General features: G+C 42.4%; 1 protein-coding gene across 18 annotated transcripts in view; it reads left to right on the forward strand.

The window, feature by feature from the left end:
• Positions 1 to 14,471, forward strand: part of inpp4b (inositol polyphosphate-4-phosphatase type II B) — a 996,728-nt gene that overhangs the window by 942,556 nt on the left and 39,701 nt on the right. For all 18 annotated transcript variants that reach the window (XM_068043111.1, XM_068043134.1, XM_068043119.1 and 15 more), the window contains one exon: positions 12,257 to 12,411. In XM_068043111.1, coding sequence (XP_067899212.1) covers positions 12,257 to 12,411 — 155 coding nt within the window. The remainder of the gene's footprint in view (positions 1 to 12,256; positions 12,412 to 14,471) is intronic.

Here is a 14,471-nt window from a genome sequence, read left to right on the forward strand (position 1 = left end):
TCAAACACATAATTGGGATATGCCGACTATATTTTGAAACTAAATCAATTATATTTTAATTAGCCGCGCATAGGAAATTAGTTTGTGTCAGGATAATTTTCAGTGTGAAGTCCAGGATGTCAAGCGTTTCAGGTATAATTGACACTTGGATGTGTACCCTGCTGGAGTATGATTATGCATGTTAGCAAATTAAATACTTGTAAGGTTAACATGCCAGCTGTAAAGGTGCAGCAAGTTGACGGGCAATATTTGTACGCTGTATGCTAGGGCCATCTACCTGGTTGATGATTGTGAATTGTACCATGACAACTTTCTTAAGGTGCATCACTTTCTATGTCTATTCCCAACTGTTTTTTTTCCAGGAGACAACAAACTGTCTTTGAATGCAAATCAAGACAACCTTCCTCATTTATCCCTCTATCAAAGTAGCAACTCCTGCAGCCATTAAACAAATGGTGAAGGCAGTGGGTTGCTCAGTCACACGTCAACAGATTCTACTTTCTGTCTCTACTCCAATGTTTGATCACCTGCATGTTTTTGCCCCACATAGTCTTTAGAAAGCCTGCCAACCATTGTCATAAATTCCATGTAAAAACTATCATCAATATCTGTTCCTACATGCAGCCTCATAACCTTTAAGGAATAGTGATGCACCTAATAGTCTGCCCTATTCCTTTGGCAAGCTGCCAGCGCAAGGCCCAATATATGCCACGGAGCTTTCCCTGAATGCTAAATGAGGATGAACCTCTTTAAAAAAGGAATCATCTGATTTTAAATGTTTAAGCACAGCCTCACTGTCTAAAAGGAAAAATTTTCCCTACTACCCCTAAGCCATGCAGATCATGAAGGTCCCAGGATTAATTCCTGAGCTCTGTTGAATTAATTGATTTCAGCTGAGACAATGCACATCATTATAATCAAAATGGAGCCTTTTTCTTCTCCTTCCCCAAAGAAAATAAGCTTTCCCTTCTCCATTTTTGTTTCAAATCCATACCCCTTTTAAATGCCCATGTTGAAATGTTGGTATGCAGTTTTTTGAAAAGTTGCATGAACTCAGAAGCAGCCGGTTTAATTTTTAATGCTACAACTTCATTGCTACAGACAAGTGAAAAATGACATCTGTTAAATATCTTCACAATCAAAATCATTTCCCCGAAAGTAAGAACAGTCTCGTGAGCACAAGATCCCAGTTTGGTCAATGACTTCATCCAGTATCACTTTCAGTTCTGGCTTTTGTTTCCCTAACAATTGCCAAAATAAATGGTCAAATAATTTCCCAGAGCTTGTTCCCAAAACCTTTGAATGCCCTTGCTTTGAAATAGCAGATTGCTGTGCTTCCCCCTCCTTACTAAATTGTTTTGCAATCAGCCAGGTTGCATCTGTACAACAGATCTGCAATACTAGTTGTCTCAGCAACTTGGAAACGGACTTGTTGACATTCTGACCTAGACTATAATCACAGGCACAGGGCATCTGTCCTTAATTGTGAATGGTCACTCACAGTTATAAGCAAAAGAACAGATTAGCTATTGAAGTCACTGAATTTGTCAGACTTTATGAGGAAGCTGTTGCCTGACTTAACACATTTTCAGAATCCTATGAACTGACCTAAAATGTTAACTCTGCCTTGCCCTCTGCACAAATGCTGCCTGACCTGTGTGTTCACAGTATTTTCTGTTTTTGTATCACCTAAGTAGTGTCTGTCTCTGTCTTTATTGTTCTCATTGGTCTATTTTAGTGTTCATCTCTCTATCTGTGGTTTTTAGGAGCATGGGGACATAGGAGTAGGCCATTCAGCCCATTGAGCCTGCTCCGCCATCCAGTACAATCATGGGTGATCATCCACTTCAATGCATTTTTCCCATGCTATCCCCATATCCATTTATGTCATTGGTATTTGGAAATCTGTCAATCTCTGCTTTAAACATACTCAATGACTGAGCTTCCACAGCCCTCTGGGGTCGAGAATTCCAAAGATTCACAACCCTCTGAATAAAGAAATTTCTCCTCATCTCGGTCCTAAATGGCTTCCCCCTTATTTTGAAATTGTGTCCCCTGGTTCTAGACTCCCCAACCAGGGGAAACATCTTAACTGCATCTACCCTGTCTATCCTTTTAAGTAGTTTTTAGGTTTCAATGAAATCACCTCTCATTCTTCAAAACTCTAGAGAATACAGGCCCAGTTTCCCCAATCTCTCTTCATAGGACAGTCTCGCCATCCCGGGAACAAGTCTGGTGAAACTTTATGGCAATAATATCCTTCCTAAATTAAGGAGACAAAAACTGCACACAATACTCCAGCTGTGGTCTAACCAAGGTTCTATACAATTGAAGCAAGACTTCGCAACTCCTGTACTCAAATCCTCTCGCAATAAAGGTTAACATGCAATTAGCCTTCCTAATTACTTGCTGTACCTTTTTGTTAGCTTTCAGTGATTTGACTAGGACACCCAGGTCCCTTTGTACATCTACACTTTCTAATCTCTTACAATTTAAGAAATACTCTGCACATCTGTTCCTCCTGCCAAAGTGGATAACCTCACATTTTTCCACATTATATTCCATCTGCCATGTTCTTGCCCATTCATTTAGCCTGTCCAGGTCTCCTTGAAGCCTCCTTGCATCCTCCTCACAACTTGCATTCCCTCCTAGTTTTGTGTCATCAGCAAATTTGGAAATATTACATTTGGTCCCCACATCCAAATCATTGATATATATTGTGAACAGCTGGGGCCCAAGTACTGATCCTTGCTGTAAACTATGTAATAATTCATGAAAGACTATCCGTTGCCTATGTACTGTCATACCTTTTAATGTATTTTCCCAATCCACCTCAGCCAATGCCCCTCATACCTTCATAATTTCCTTTGTTCAAATTTAACACCCTGGCTTCAGATTGAAGTACCTCACTTTCAAACATAATGTAAAATTCTATCATATTATGGTCATAAAGGGTCTTTTACAAAAAGATTATTGATTAGTCCTTTCTCATTATATAATACTAGATCGGGCCAAGTGCGGGGAAATGGGATTAGTTAGGATAGGTGCTTGATGGTTGGCATAGGCTCGTTGGGCCAAAGGGCTGTTTCTGTGCTCTAAAACTCTATGACTCCATCTAAAATAATCTGTTCTGTAGTCAGTTCCTCAACATACTGCTCTAGAAAACTATCCCTAACACATTCCAGAAACTCGTCCTCCACAGCATTAGTGCTCATTAGGTTTAGCTAGTCTATATGCAGATTGAAGTCACCCATGATTACTGTATTATTCATGTTACATGCTTCTCTAATCTCCTGGTTAATACCATGCCCTATGCTACCATTACTGTTTGGTGTCCTATAAACAACTCCTACCAATGTTTGCTGCCCCTAAGCTGTTTCTTAGCTCCACCCAAACGGATTTCACATTCTCTTCTTCTGATCTGAGATCCTCCCTTACTATTGTACTGATCGCATCCCTTATTATCAGTGCAACACCACCTCCTTTTTGCCTTTCCTTCCTAAATGTCGAATATCGTTGAATATTCAATTCCCAGTTTTGGTCACCCTGTAGCTACGTTTCCGTAATGGCAATTAGATAATACCCATTGACCCCTATTTAGGACTTTAAATCATCTACCTTGTTGCAGATGCTGCGTGCATTCAGGTACAATGCCCTTCACGTTAACCTAATTCTTCATTCTAAGCCTACTTGACGCTCGCCTTTGTTTCGCTTGTCTTCTAATGTCGCTTGCTACTTTTCTACCTCCTGTTACCAGCTTTACTTCCTTCCAATCTGAGCTACCCTTCAAGATCCCATCCCCCTGACAAGCTAGTTTAAACCCTCCCCAAGAGCACTAGCAAATCTCCTTGCGAGGATGTTATTTCCGGTCCTGTTAAGGTGTAGCCCTTCCATCTTGTACTGAACCCACCTGCCCTAGAACTTGTCCCAATGCCTCAGAAATCTGATGCCCTCCCTCCTACACCAATTCTCCAGCCACATGTTTAATCGATCAATCCTCCTCTTCCTATGCTCACTAGCACGTGGCACTGGGAGTAATCCTGAGATTATAAACTATAAATTTATATAAACTGAGAGAGGAGAATATGCAGTGAGACCTAGGTGTTCTCATGCACCAGTCGCTGAAGGTGCATGCAGGTGCAACAGGCGGTAAAAAAGGCAAATGGTATGTTGGCCTTCACGGCGAGAGGATTCGAGTACAGGAGCAGGGATGTCTTGCTGCAATTATACAGGGCCTTGGTGAGGCCACACCTGGAATATTGTGTGCAGTTTTGGTCCCCTTATCTGAGGAAGGATGTTCTTGCTACAGAGGGAGTGCAGCGAAGGTTTACCAGACTGGTTCCTAGGATGGCGAGACTGACGTATGAAGAGAGATTGAGTCGGTTAGGATTATATTCACTGGAGTTCAGAAGAGTGAGTGGGGATCTCATAGAAATCTATAAGATTCTAACAGGACTTGACAGGGTAGATGCAGGAAGGATGTTCCTGATGGTGGGGGAGTCCAGAACCAGGGGTCATAGTCTAAGGATACGGGGTAAACCTTTCAGGACTGAGATGAGGAGAAATGTCTTCACCTAGAGAGTGGGTGAGCCTGTGGAATTCACTAGCACAGAAAGCAGTTGAGGCCAAAACATTGTATGTTTTCAAGAAGGAGTTAGATATAGCTCTTGGGTCTAACGGGATCAAAGGATATTGGTGGTGGGGGGAAGCGGGAACAGGTTACTGAGTTGGATGATCAGCCATGATCATAATGAATGGCAGAGAAGGTGCGAATGGCTTACTCCTGCTCCTATTTTCTATGTTTCTATGTTTACTGCTCTTGAGGTCCTGCTTTTTAATTTCCTTCCTAACTCCCTAAAATCTGCTTTCAGGATCTCATCCCTCTTCCTACTTATGTTGTTGGTACCAATGTGAACCACGACCTCTGGCTGTTCACCCTCCCCCAGAAGCATGTCCTGCAGCCGCTCCGTGACATCCTTCACCCTGGCACCAGGGAGGCAACACACCATCCTGGAGTCACGTTTACGGCCTGAGAAATGCCTGTCTGATGCCCTGACTATCGAATCCCCTAGTACTATTGCTCTTCTACTCTTCCTCCTCCCCTCCTGTGCAGCTGAGCCACCCGTGGTGCCACAGACTTTGCTCTGGCTGCACTCCCCTGATAAACCATCGCCCTCACCAGCATCCAAAATGGAAAACCGATTAGCAAGCAAGATAGGCTCAGGGTATTCCTGCACTGCCTACTTGGTTCTCTTAGATTGCCTTGCAGTCACCCATTCCCTCTGCCTGCATGCTCCTGACCTGGGGTGTGACCACCTCCCTAAATGTGCTATCCACATACTGCTCCACCTCGTGGATGCACAACAGTGACTGCAGCCGCCGCTCAGGTTCTGAAACTCGGAGCTCAAGCTTCTGCAGCCGGTGACACTTCCTGTAAATGTGTTTGTTTAGGACACGTGGTGCACCCATGACTTCCCACATACCACAGGATGTACCTTCTACTTGGTTGAGCTGCCCTGACATCATCTTTGGCCTCCTTATCTCGAGAGACAATGGGTAAGCGCCTGGAGGTGGTCAGTGGTGTGTGGAGCAGTGCCTGGAGTGGCTATAAAGGCCAATTCTAGAGTGACAGGCTCTTCCACAGGTGCTGCAGAAAAATTTGATTGTCGGGGCTGTTACACAGTTGGCTCTTCCCTTGCGCCTCTGTCTTTTTTCCTGCCAACTGCTAAGTCTCTTCGACTCGCCACATTTTAGCCCCGCCTTTATGGCTGTCCGCCAGCTCTGGCGAACGCTGGCAACTGACTCCCACGACTTGTGATCAATGTCACAGGATTTCATGTCGCGTTTGCAGAAGTCTTTAAAGCGGAGACATGGACGGCCAGTGGGTCTGATACCAGTGGCGAGCTCGCTGTACCATGTGTCTTTGTGGATCCTGCCATCTTCCATGCGGCTCACATGGCCAAGCCATCTCAAGCGCCGCTGACTCAGTAGTGTGTATAAGCTGGGGATGTTGGCTGCCTCGAGGACTTCTGCGTTGGAATACAGTCCTGCCACCTGATGCCAAGTATTCTCCGGAGGCAGCGAAGATGGAATGAATTGAGACGTCGCTCTTGGCTGACATATGTTGTCCAGGCCTCGCTGCCATAGAGCAAGGTACTGAGGACACAGGCCTGATACACTCGGACTTTTGTGTTCCGTGTCAGTGCACCATTTTCCCACACTCTCTTGGCCAGTCTGGACATAGCAGTGGAAGTCTTTCCCATGCGCTTGTTGATTTCTGCATCTAGAGACAGGTTACTGGTGATAGTTGAGCCTAGGTAGGTGAACTCATGAACCACTTCCAGAGTGTGGTCGCCGATATTGATGGATGGAGCATTTCTGACATCCTGCCCCATGATGTTCGTTTTCTTGAGGCTGATGGTTAGGCCAAATTCATAGCAGGCAGCCGCAAACCTGTCGATGAGACTCTGCAGGCACTCTTCAGTGTGAGATGTTAAAGCAGCATCGTCAGCAAAGAGGAGTTCCCTGATGAGGACTCTCTGTACTTTGGACTTCGCTCTTAGACAGGCAAGGTTGAACAACCTGCCCCCTGATCTTGTGTGGAGGAAAATTCCTTCTTCAGAGGACTTGAACGCATGTGAAAGCAGTAGGGAGAAGAAAATCCCAAAAAGTGTGGGTGCGAGAACACAGCCTTGTTTCACGCCACTCAGGATAGGAAAGGGGTCTGATGAGCCACCATGTTGAATTGTGCCTTTCATATTGTCATGGAATGAGGTGATGATACTTAGTAGCTTTGGTGGGCATCAATCTTTTCTAGTAGTCTGAAGAGACCACGTCTGCTGACGAGGTCAAAGGCTTTGGTGAGATCACTGAAAGCAACGTAGAGGGGCATCTGTTGTTCGCGGCATTTCTCCTGTATCTGCCCTGACATACTGTAACTTTAAAAACTATTTATTATAATTAGAATAAGTAGAATAACTTACCAGTTCTCACCAATTTGCTTCTTTCCCTGTACCGAAGAAAGAACCAGCTACTGGAGGCTGAAAAAAGGTAGGAAAGAAAGAAAGGAGCTCTCTCTCTCACTGAACTCCCTCAACTCACCAAATTCCCATTTTACACTCTGTGCACTTGAAGCAGCACTCAGTGCAGAATAAAATAAAAAGTTAAGTTTTATTCCAGCCTTAAAACAGGGGTATACAAGCTCTCTGGGAGCAACTCAGCTAGTTACTTAGGAGCTGGCTTAAACTGATTTTCAGAAAGTATAAAACAGGGTTTTCTCAGTGCTCAGGGTCAGGGTGGGGGGGGGGGTGGGGTGGTGATGGGTGGGCAGGGGCAAGGAGCAGATCTCTGACGAAGCAGCGAAAGGTGGTTGGACTGAGGATGCTTTCCTGTAGAACTCCTGTAGCATTGTCCTAGGGCTGTGATGACTACTCTCCAACAACCACAACTATCTTCCTTTGTGTCAGGTATGACTATAGCCACTGATGGGTTTTCCATTTGAGTCTCACTGACTTCTGCTTTGCTAGGACCTCCCAATGCTGCTTTGATAAGTTCTTGCTTTGCTAGGACCTCCCAATGCTGCCTTGATAAGTTCTTGCTTTGCTAGGACCTCCCAATGCTGCCGTGATAAGTTCTTGCTTTGCTAGGACCTCCCAATGCTGCCTTGATAAGTTCTTGCTTTGCTAGGACCTCCCAATGCTGCCTTGATAAGTTCTTGCTTTGCTAGGACCTCCCAATGCTGCCGTGATAAGTTCTTGCTTTGCTAGGACCTCCCAATGCTGCCTTGATAAGTTCTTGCTTTGCTAGGACCTCCCAATGCCGCCTTGATAAGTTCTTGCTTTGCTAGGACCTCCCAATGCTGCCTTGATGTTCAGTTTTGGTTCATGTCAGGATCCAGGTTGTGATGATGTCAGGAGCCAACAGATTCTGGCAGAAGCAGAGCTGAAGATCAGTGAGAAGCTATATGGTGAGTAGATAGCAATATTGATTACTTCTTCCAGCATTTTACTGATCATTAGATGATAATTGGCTATTTGATTTATCTTATTTCTTGTGGATAGGATGCAACTGGGCAATCTTTCTCATTGTTGAGTAGGTGCCAGTATCATAACCATACTGGAACAGATTGAATAGGGGAGCATTTAACTCTGGTGCACAGATCTTCAGCAATGCGGCTGGAATGTTGCCTGGGGTCCATAGCCTTTACATTGTCCAGTGCATTCAGCTGCTTCTTGATGTTACGTGGAATAAATCGAATTGATAAGACACTGCATCTATGATAAGAACATAAGAAATAGGAGCAGGAGTAGATTATACGGCCCCTCGCCATTCAGTACCAACGTGGCTGATCATCAGCCTCAACTCCACTTTTCCCCTGCTCCTCATATCGCTTGATTGCCTGAGAGATCAAAAATGTATCTGTCCCAGCCTTGAATATTCTCAACAATGGAGCATCCACAACTCTGAGTGAAGAAATTTCTCTTCATCCCAGTCCTAAATGATCGACTTCTTATCCTGAGGCCCCATTCCTTGTTCTGGATTCCCCACCCAGGGGAAACAACCTCAGTGTTTCATAATTTCAGAATCTTGCATGTTTCAATGAGATTGCCTCTCATTCTTCTAAACTCCAGAGAGTATCGGCCCAATTTACTCAGCTTCTCATCATAGGACACCACTCTCATCCCAGAACTAATCCAGTGAAACTTTGCTGTACCCCTCCAAGGCAAGTATATCCTTCCTTAGATATGGAGACCAAAACTAGAAACTGTACTCCAGGTATGGTCTCACTAAAGCCCTATGCAATTGTAGCAAGACTTCTTTATTCTTGTACCCTAATCCCCTTGCAATAAAGGTCAACATGTCATTTGCCTTCCTAATTGCTTGCTGTACCTGCATACTTACTTTCATTTTTTTTTGTACAAGTACACCCAAGTCTCTCCAGACATCTGCATTTAAAAGTTTCACACCTTTTAAAAAATATTCTGCTTTTCTTGGGCTTCCTCACGTTATACTCCATCTGCCACCTTGTTTCCCACTCTTTTAACCTGTCTATATCTATTTGCAGCTTCTTTGTGTCCTCCTCACAGCTTACATTTCCACCTAACTTAGTATCATCAGAAAACTTGGATACATTTCTCTTGGTCTATTTGTCTAACTCATTTAATATAGATTTTAAATAGCCCCAGGACTGATCCTTGTGGCACTCCAGTCGTGACAGCCTGTCAACTTGAAAATGACCCGTTTATCCCTACTCTCTGTTTCCTGTACGTTAACCAATCCTCCATCCATGCCAATATATTACCCCGACTTCATGATCCTTTAAATAGTGTATTAAACTTTTGTGTGGCACCTCATTAAATGCCTTTTGGAAATCCAAGCATACTATATCTAATATATCCCCTCGATCTACCCCAATAGCTACATCCTCAAAAAAACACTAATAAATTTGTCCAGCACGATTTCCCTTTCGTAAAACCATGTTGGCTTTGTGTGATCGTACTATGATTTTCTAAGTGTATTGTTAAGACTTCCTTAATAATAGATTCCAGCATGACGGATGTCAAACTAACTGGCCTGTAGTTCCCTATTTTCTCTCTCCCTTCTTTCTTGGATAGCAGTGTTCCGTTTGCTAACTTCCAATCTGCTGGGACCGTTCTAGAATCTAGGAAATTTAGAAAAATTATAACCAGTGCACACACTATCTCTGCAGCTACCTCTTATAGAATCATAGGATGTACGCCATCAGGTCATGGGAAGTTGTCGGCTTTTTGTCACTTATGTTTCTCCAGTACTTTTTCTCTATATTAATTACTTTAAGTTCCTCACTTTTATTAGCCCCTTGGTTACCCTCTATTTCTGATTGGTGCATGTTCTACTGTGAAGCCAGACACACAATATTTGTTCAACTTCTCTGCCATTTCCTTATTCTCCATGATAATTTCTCCTGTTTCTGTCTCTAAGGAACCAACACTTACTTTGCTACTCTCCTTTATATATACTTATAATCTTACAATCTGTTTTTAGATTCCTGGCTAGTTTACTCTCATTCTATGTTTTTTACCTTTTTATCGACTTTTTGGTCACCCTTTGCTGGTTTCTAAAACTCTCCCAATCCTATAGTTACTACTGTCCTTAACTTTCCTGGTAAGTCACGGATGAATCTTTCTTGCTGAATTTCCATATTTTAACTGAATGTATTAAAATTTATTATGTTGAAAATTTTGAATCATTTCTTTAAGTGTTTCCCATGGCTTATTTACTGCCATACCTTTTAGTTTATTCACCCAATCAACCTGGGCCAGGTCTCCCCTCGTACCTACAAAACCACAAAAGGATTATGTGAACCTGTGCGAGTTTCGCAGGCAGCTATCGCAATGCCTTTATTCTGCAAGTCAACCATCTCCACTATTCCACCTTTCCAAGAACATTTAAGATGGCTGTTTGGGGACAAGGGATAGCACCTCCACAACTCCAGCACTCCCGAAAAACTCAGACGTTAGCCAGAGCCATGGGCCACCAAGAACATCAGTGAGCACCCTATAGGCCTCTTGAAGCAAAGGTTCATGTGCCTGGATAGTTCTGGGGCTCCTTACAATATGCCACAGAAAAGGTCTTTGCATCATCATAGTATGCACAGTGAGGACTGCATTTGGAGAATGCATGGCAATACCGTGTGCCATTATCTGACAACGAAAACTTGGGTGAAAGTGAAGAAGAAGCAGAAGAACACAAAAGCAAAATATTGCAGATGCTGGAAATCTGAAATATAAACAGAAAATGCTGGAAATACTTAGCAGGTCAGGCAGCATCTGTGGAGAGAGAAAGAGTTAACGTTTCAGGTCTGTGATGAAAGAAGCAGATGAAGAAGAGCCAGCACAATGCCTTGCAGCTAGAGATACCAGGGATCAGTTGATAGCACAATGCTTCCATTCACTGCTCATTCCCCTTCCCTTCTCTTCATTCATAGTCCTTGTTGCATTTGTCAGCACTCTCCTAATCTTGCATTAAAGAATACTGAATGCATTCATCCAACTTTTATGTGATTGGCAAACTGGTGAGATAGATTCAGAAGCTGCTATAAAAGCCACAGCAGACAAGGTGGAAGATGTGATAAAGGCAATTAATTTAATGCCAAATACAATAATTATCTTGAATTCATTTCTCACCCTAATGTCAACCCATTGTGCCTTTCTTAAAAGAAGGTTTGCTAACTTGGCTAATCCTATGAGGTGCTTCTAGCATCTGCAGTTTTCTTTCCTCCAGGTTATTAGGCAGTCTTCCGATGTGAAATTTTGCCATTAGCATTCAATGTCAAGAATAATATCCTCTTAATTATTTCCCATTTTCTCTGTTAGCTAGATTCAGTGTTTTCATACAGAGTTTTTGCTTCAAGTGGAACCAACTGCACCATAGTTGTAATAATTATCTATGTGCTGCCTCACTTTTTTTTTTAAATCACACTTTGTCGAAGACATACTTGCATAAGTTAGTGGCTTCAATGCTATGTCTTATGCACAAAATTAGTTCCTCTGTACATTTTACTGGTGATTGCCACTTAATTATAAAGAGCAAGTCACATTTTCATAGTTTTAAAGCTGCCAGTGATAATAGTGAGACAAGTGGGAACAGTCTCACAGAAGGCCACAAAAGATCCTGTGAAATAATGCTGTGGGATACTCATTCTACAAATGCTGAACACCTTTGTTTGAAATTTAAAATTAAAATGGAAATTGCATCTATTCAATTAACAGAGAGGAATTTCAGACTAACAAATAAAATATTGTGTCATGGTATCCCACAGCATTATTTCATAGCTTTTATACATTTTAAAGTTATATTACAGCTTTTCATAGAATTACAGAATTTACAGCACAGAAACAGGCCATTCAGCCCAACTGGTCTATGTCAGTGTTTCTGCTCCACATGAGCCTCCTCCCACCCTGCATCGTGTAATCATATCTGCATATCCTGCTATCTGTTGCCGTCTCCCTCATGTGTTTATCTAACTTCACTTTAAATGTACTTGTGCTATTCACTACTTCATATGGTAGAGAGTTCCAGATTCTAACCACTCTGAGTAAAGAAACTGTTTCAGAATGCTTTATTGTATTTATTACTAACTATCTTATATTTATGGCCCTTAGTTTTGGGATCCCCCTGCCCACCACAAGTGGAAACATTTTAATTCAATAATTAATTTGCTGTTTCACAAAGGCTAACAATTTCAGTAATGCATGTCATTTTGAATCCTGTTTAGATTTGCCGAAGGCTCAATGGAATACGTTTCACAAGCTGTAAAAGTGCCAAAGACAGGACGTCAATGTCAGTGACGCTGGAGCAATGTGTGATTCTTCAAGAAGAGCATAGTCTACACCCAGACTATTTTGTCAGAGCACTGGACTGTATGAGGAGGTAGGCATTTCTCAAGTGCATCCCAAGAGACTTGTATTTTGACTGCCAGGACATTTCCAGAGCTTTACGATAGATTAAACTTGAACAAAATTGGATCAGTTTATACAGAAAAGGTGCAGTGAAAGGTATTGCATAGAAGAAATAGACAGCAAGTTACTGGTGGTACAAATACTTGGAAAACAATAAGGTCTATAAAGAATTGAAATGTTTACTTCTGAATATATTTCTCACATAGTCCGATATGTAAGACTTATAGAGGAAATAGTGTTTCGTAAACATCCCAATGCAAAGCATGTTCATGGCAATGCCATTCCTAAACTATTCCCAGAGCTCAGGTACCAGTTTCTGAAATTAAACTGAAATTCAATGGAAATGAAATTTGGAAGGGGTGTGTAACGAGCAGCCCTTTTGTACGCCCTGCTAGAATTGAATATTATCTCTAAGATATGGTGATATATTCCAGTCCAAAAGCCCTCTGATTCTTGTTTGAAGACAGAATTATAGTATTTTATGCATAGAACGCACTGATGAACCAGAGCTTTTGCCTAATTCATGCCTGCATGCTACTAATGTTTTGACCTTGTATAATTTGATTAGCACGTAGTCCACAGTTTCTGCATCCTAGTTCACACTGCAGATCAATGAACCTGCCTGCATCATGCTGGCAACTGAGCTCCAGTCCCCATCTTGAAGATAGGTAAGGGAATACATTAGTCTCTCTCTGTTACAGTTTTAGAGCTTCATCAGGTACCAGGTATTCATCTTGTCTTCTGTGCCCAAGGCGAGAACATGGCTACGGGACCCGAACCCAACGGGACCCAATGACGTGACGGGTTCGGGTCGGGTCGCTCTTCTGGGCTTGGGTTGGGTTGGGCCGGGTCGGACACAGTCTATCACTACCTCTGATACGTGGCTCCAATTTTAATGTACTTTTTAAACAACCTTTCAAGTCCTGTTACAGTTTTTGTTGCTTATCTGCACAAGCTTAAAAAGTGAAAAATGGAAGCTAGTTGAACTGAACATTTCGGTGGTCGGGTATGGGAAAAATGAAAGGACTCAGGTCAGGTCTGGTTCGGGTTGAATGTGGTTCTGTTGGGCTCGGATCGGGTTTCATTTGCAGACCCGAGCCAGCCTTTACCCAAGACCACTCTTGTAAGTTATTCTTCACTTCATACAAATCAGGTTGTGGCTTTAAATGCACAATATTGTAAGGATCCAAAGAGACTTTATATTGGTTGTGTGATGACTTTATTGAAGTGGAATAAGTAAAGTAAATACAATCACTTTAGCAATAGTACAGAGGGATAAGAATCTTACCTGTAAGAAACCAAATTTTCATTGCTTCAGTTATTGCACAATATAAGGAATGAAGAGTGTGTGCATTGAAGGTATGTCACCTGAAGGAAGTTGACGAATGTAAAGGAGCACCAGCAAAAGAGAAGTGGTAATGATTGGATAATGAATGGAGCAGATTGATATTAAGAAAGAACAAAATGGGATAGAATGCAGGACTATGAAACCTCTAAACTAATAGAAAAAAATCAGGATGAACCATCGACTACAATAAAGGTGTAGTGGTTTGAGAGGAAGCTGGATAGTTATGGACATAGCTTTAGTGGAAGATTATACGATGGTAACTTGTTTAAAAGTGCATGTTTCAAGATTTTTAAAATTCATTCATGGAATGTGAGCATTGCTGGCAAGGCAAGTATTTATTGCCCATCCTGTTTGCCTTTGAGAAGGTGTCGTGAGCTGTTATCTTAAACCACTGCAGTCTATGTGGTGTAGGTACATCCACAGTACTGTTAGGGAGGGAGTTCAAGGCTGGGTGGTCCGTCTGGTTTATTCTTTAATTTTTCTTTAGCAGTTCTGATACAACTGAGTGGCTTTCTAGACAATTTCTGAAGGTAGTTAAGAGTCAAACACATGGAGTCACATGTAGGCCAGGCAGGGTAAAATGGCAGATTTCCTTCCCTGAAGGGCAATTAGCGAACCAGATGGGTTTTTACGACAGTCTGATACTTTCTTCATCATCGTTACTAAGACTAGCTTTTTATTCC

Source organism: Heterodontus francisci, chromosome 1 (genome assembly GCF_036365525.1).
Source record: "Heterodontus francisci isolate sHetFra1 chromosome 1, sHetFra1.hap1, whole genome shotgun sequence".
Classification (NCBI taxonomy): domain Eukaryota; kingdom Metazoa; phylum Chordata; class Chondrichthyes; order Heterodontiformes; family Heterodontidae; genus Heterodontus; species Heterodontus francisci.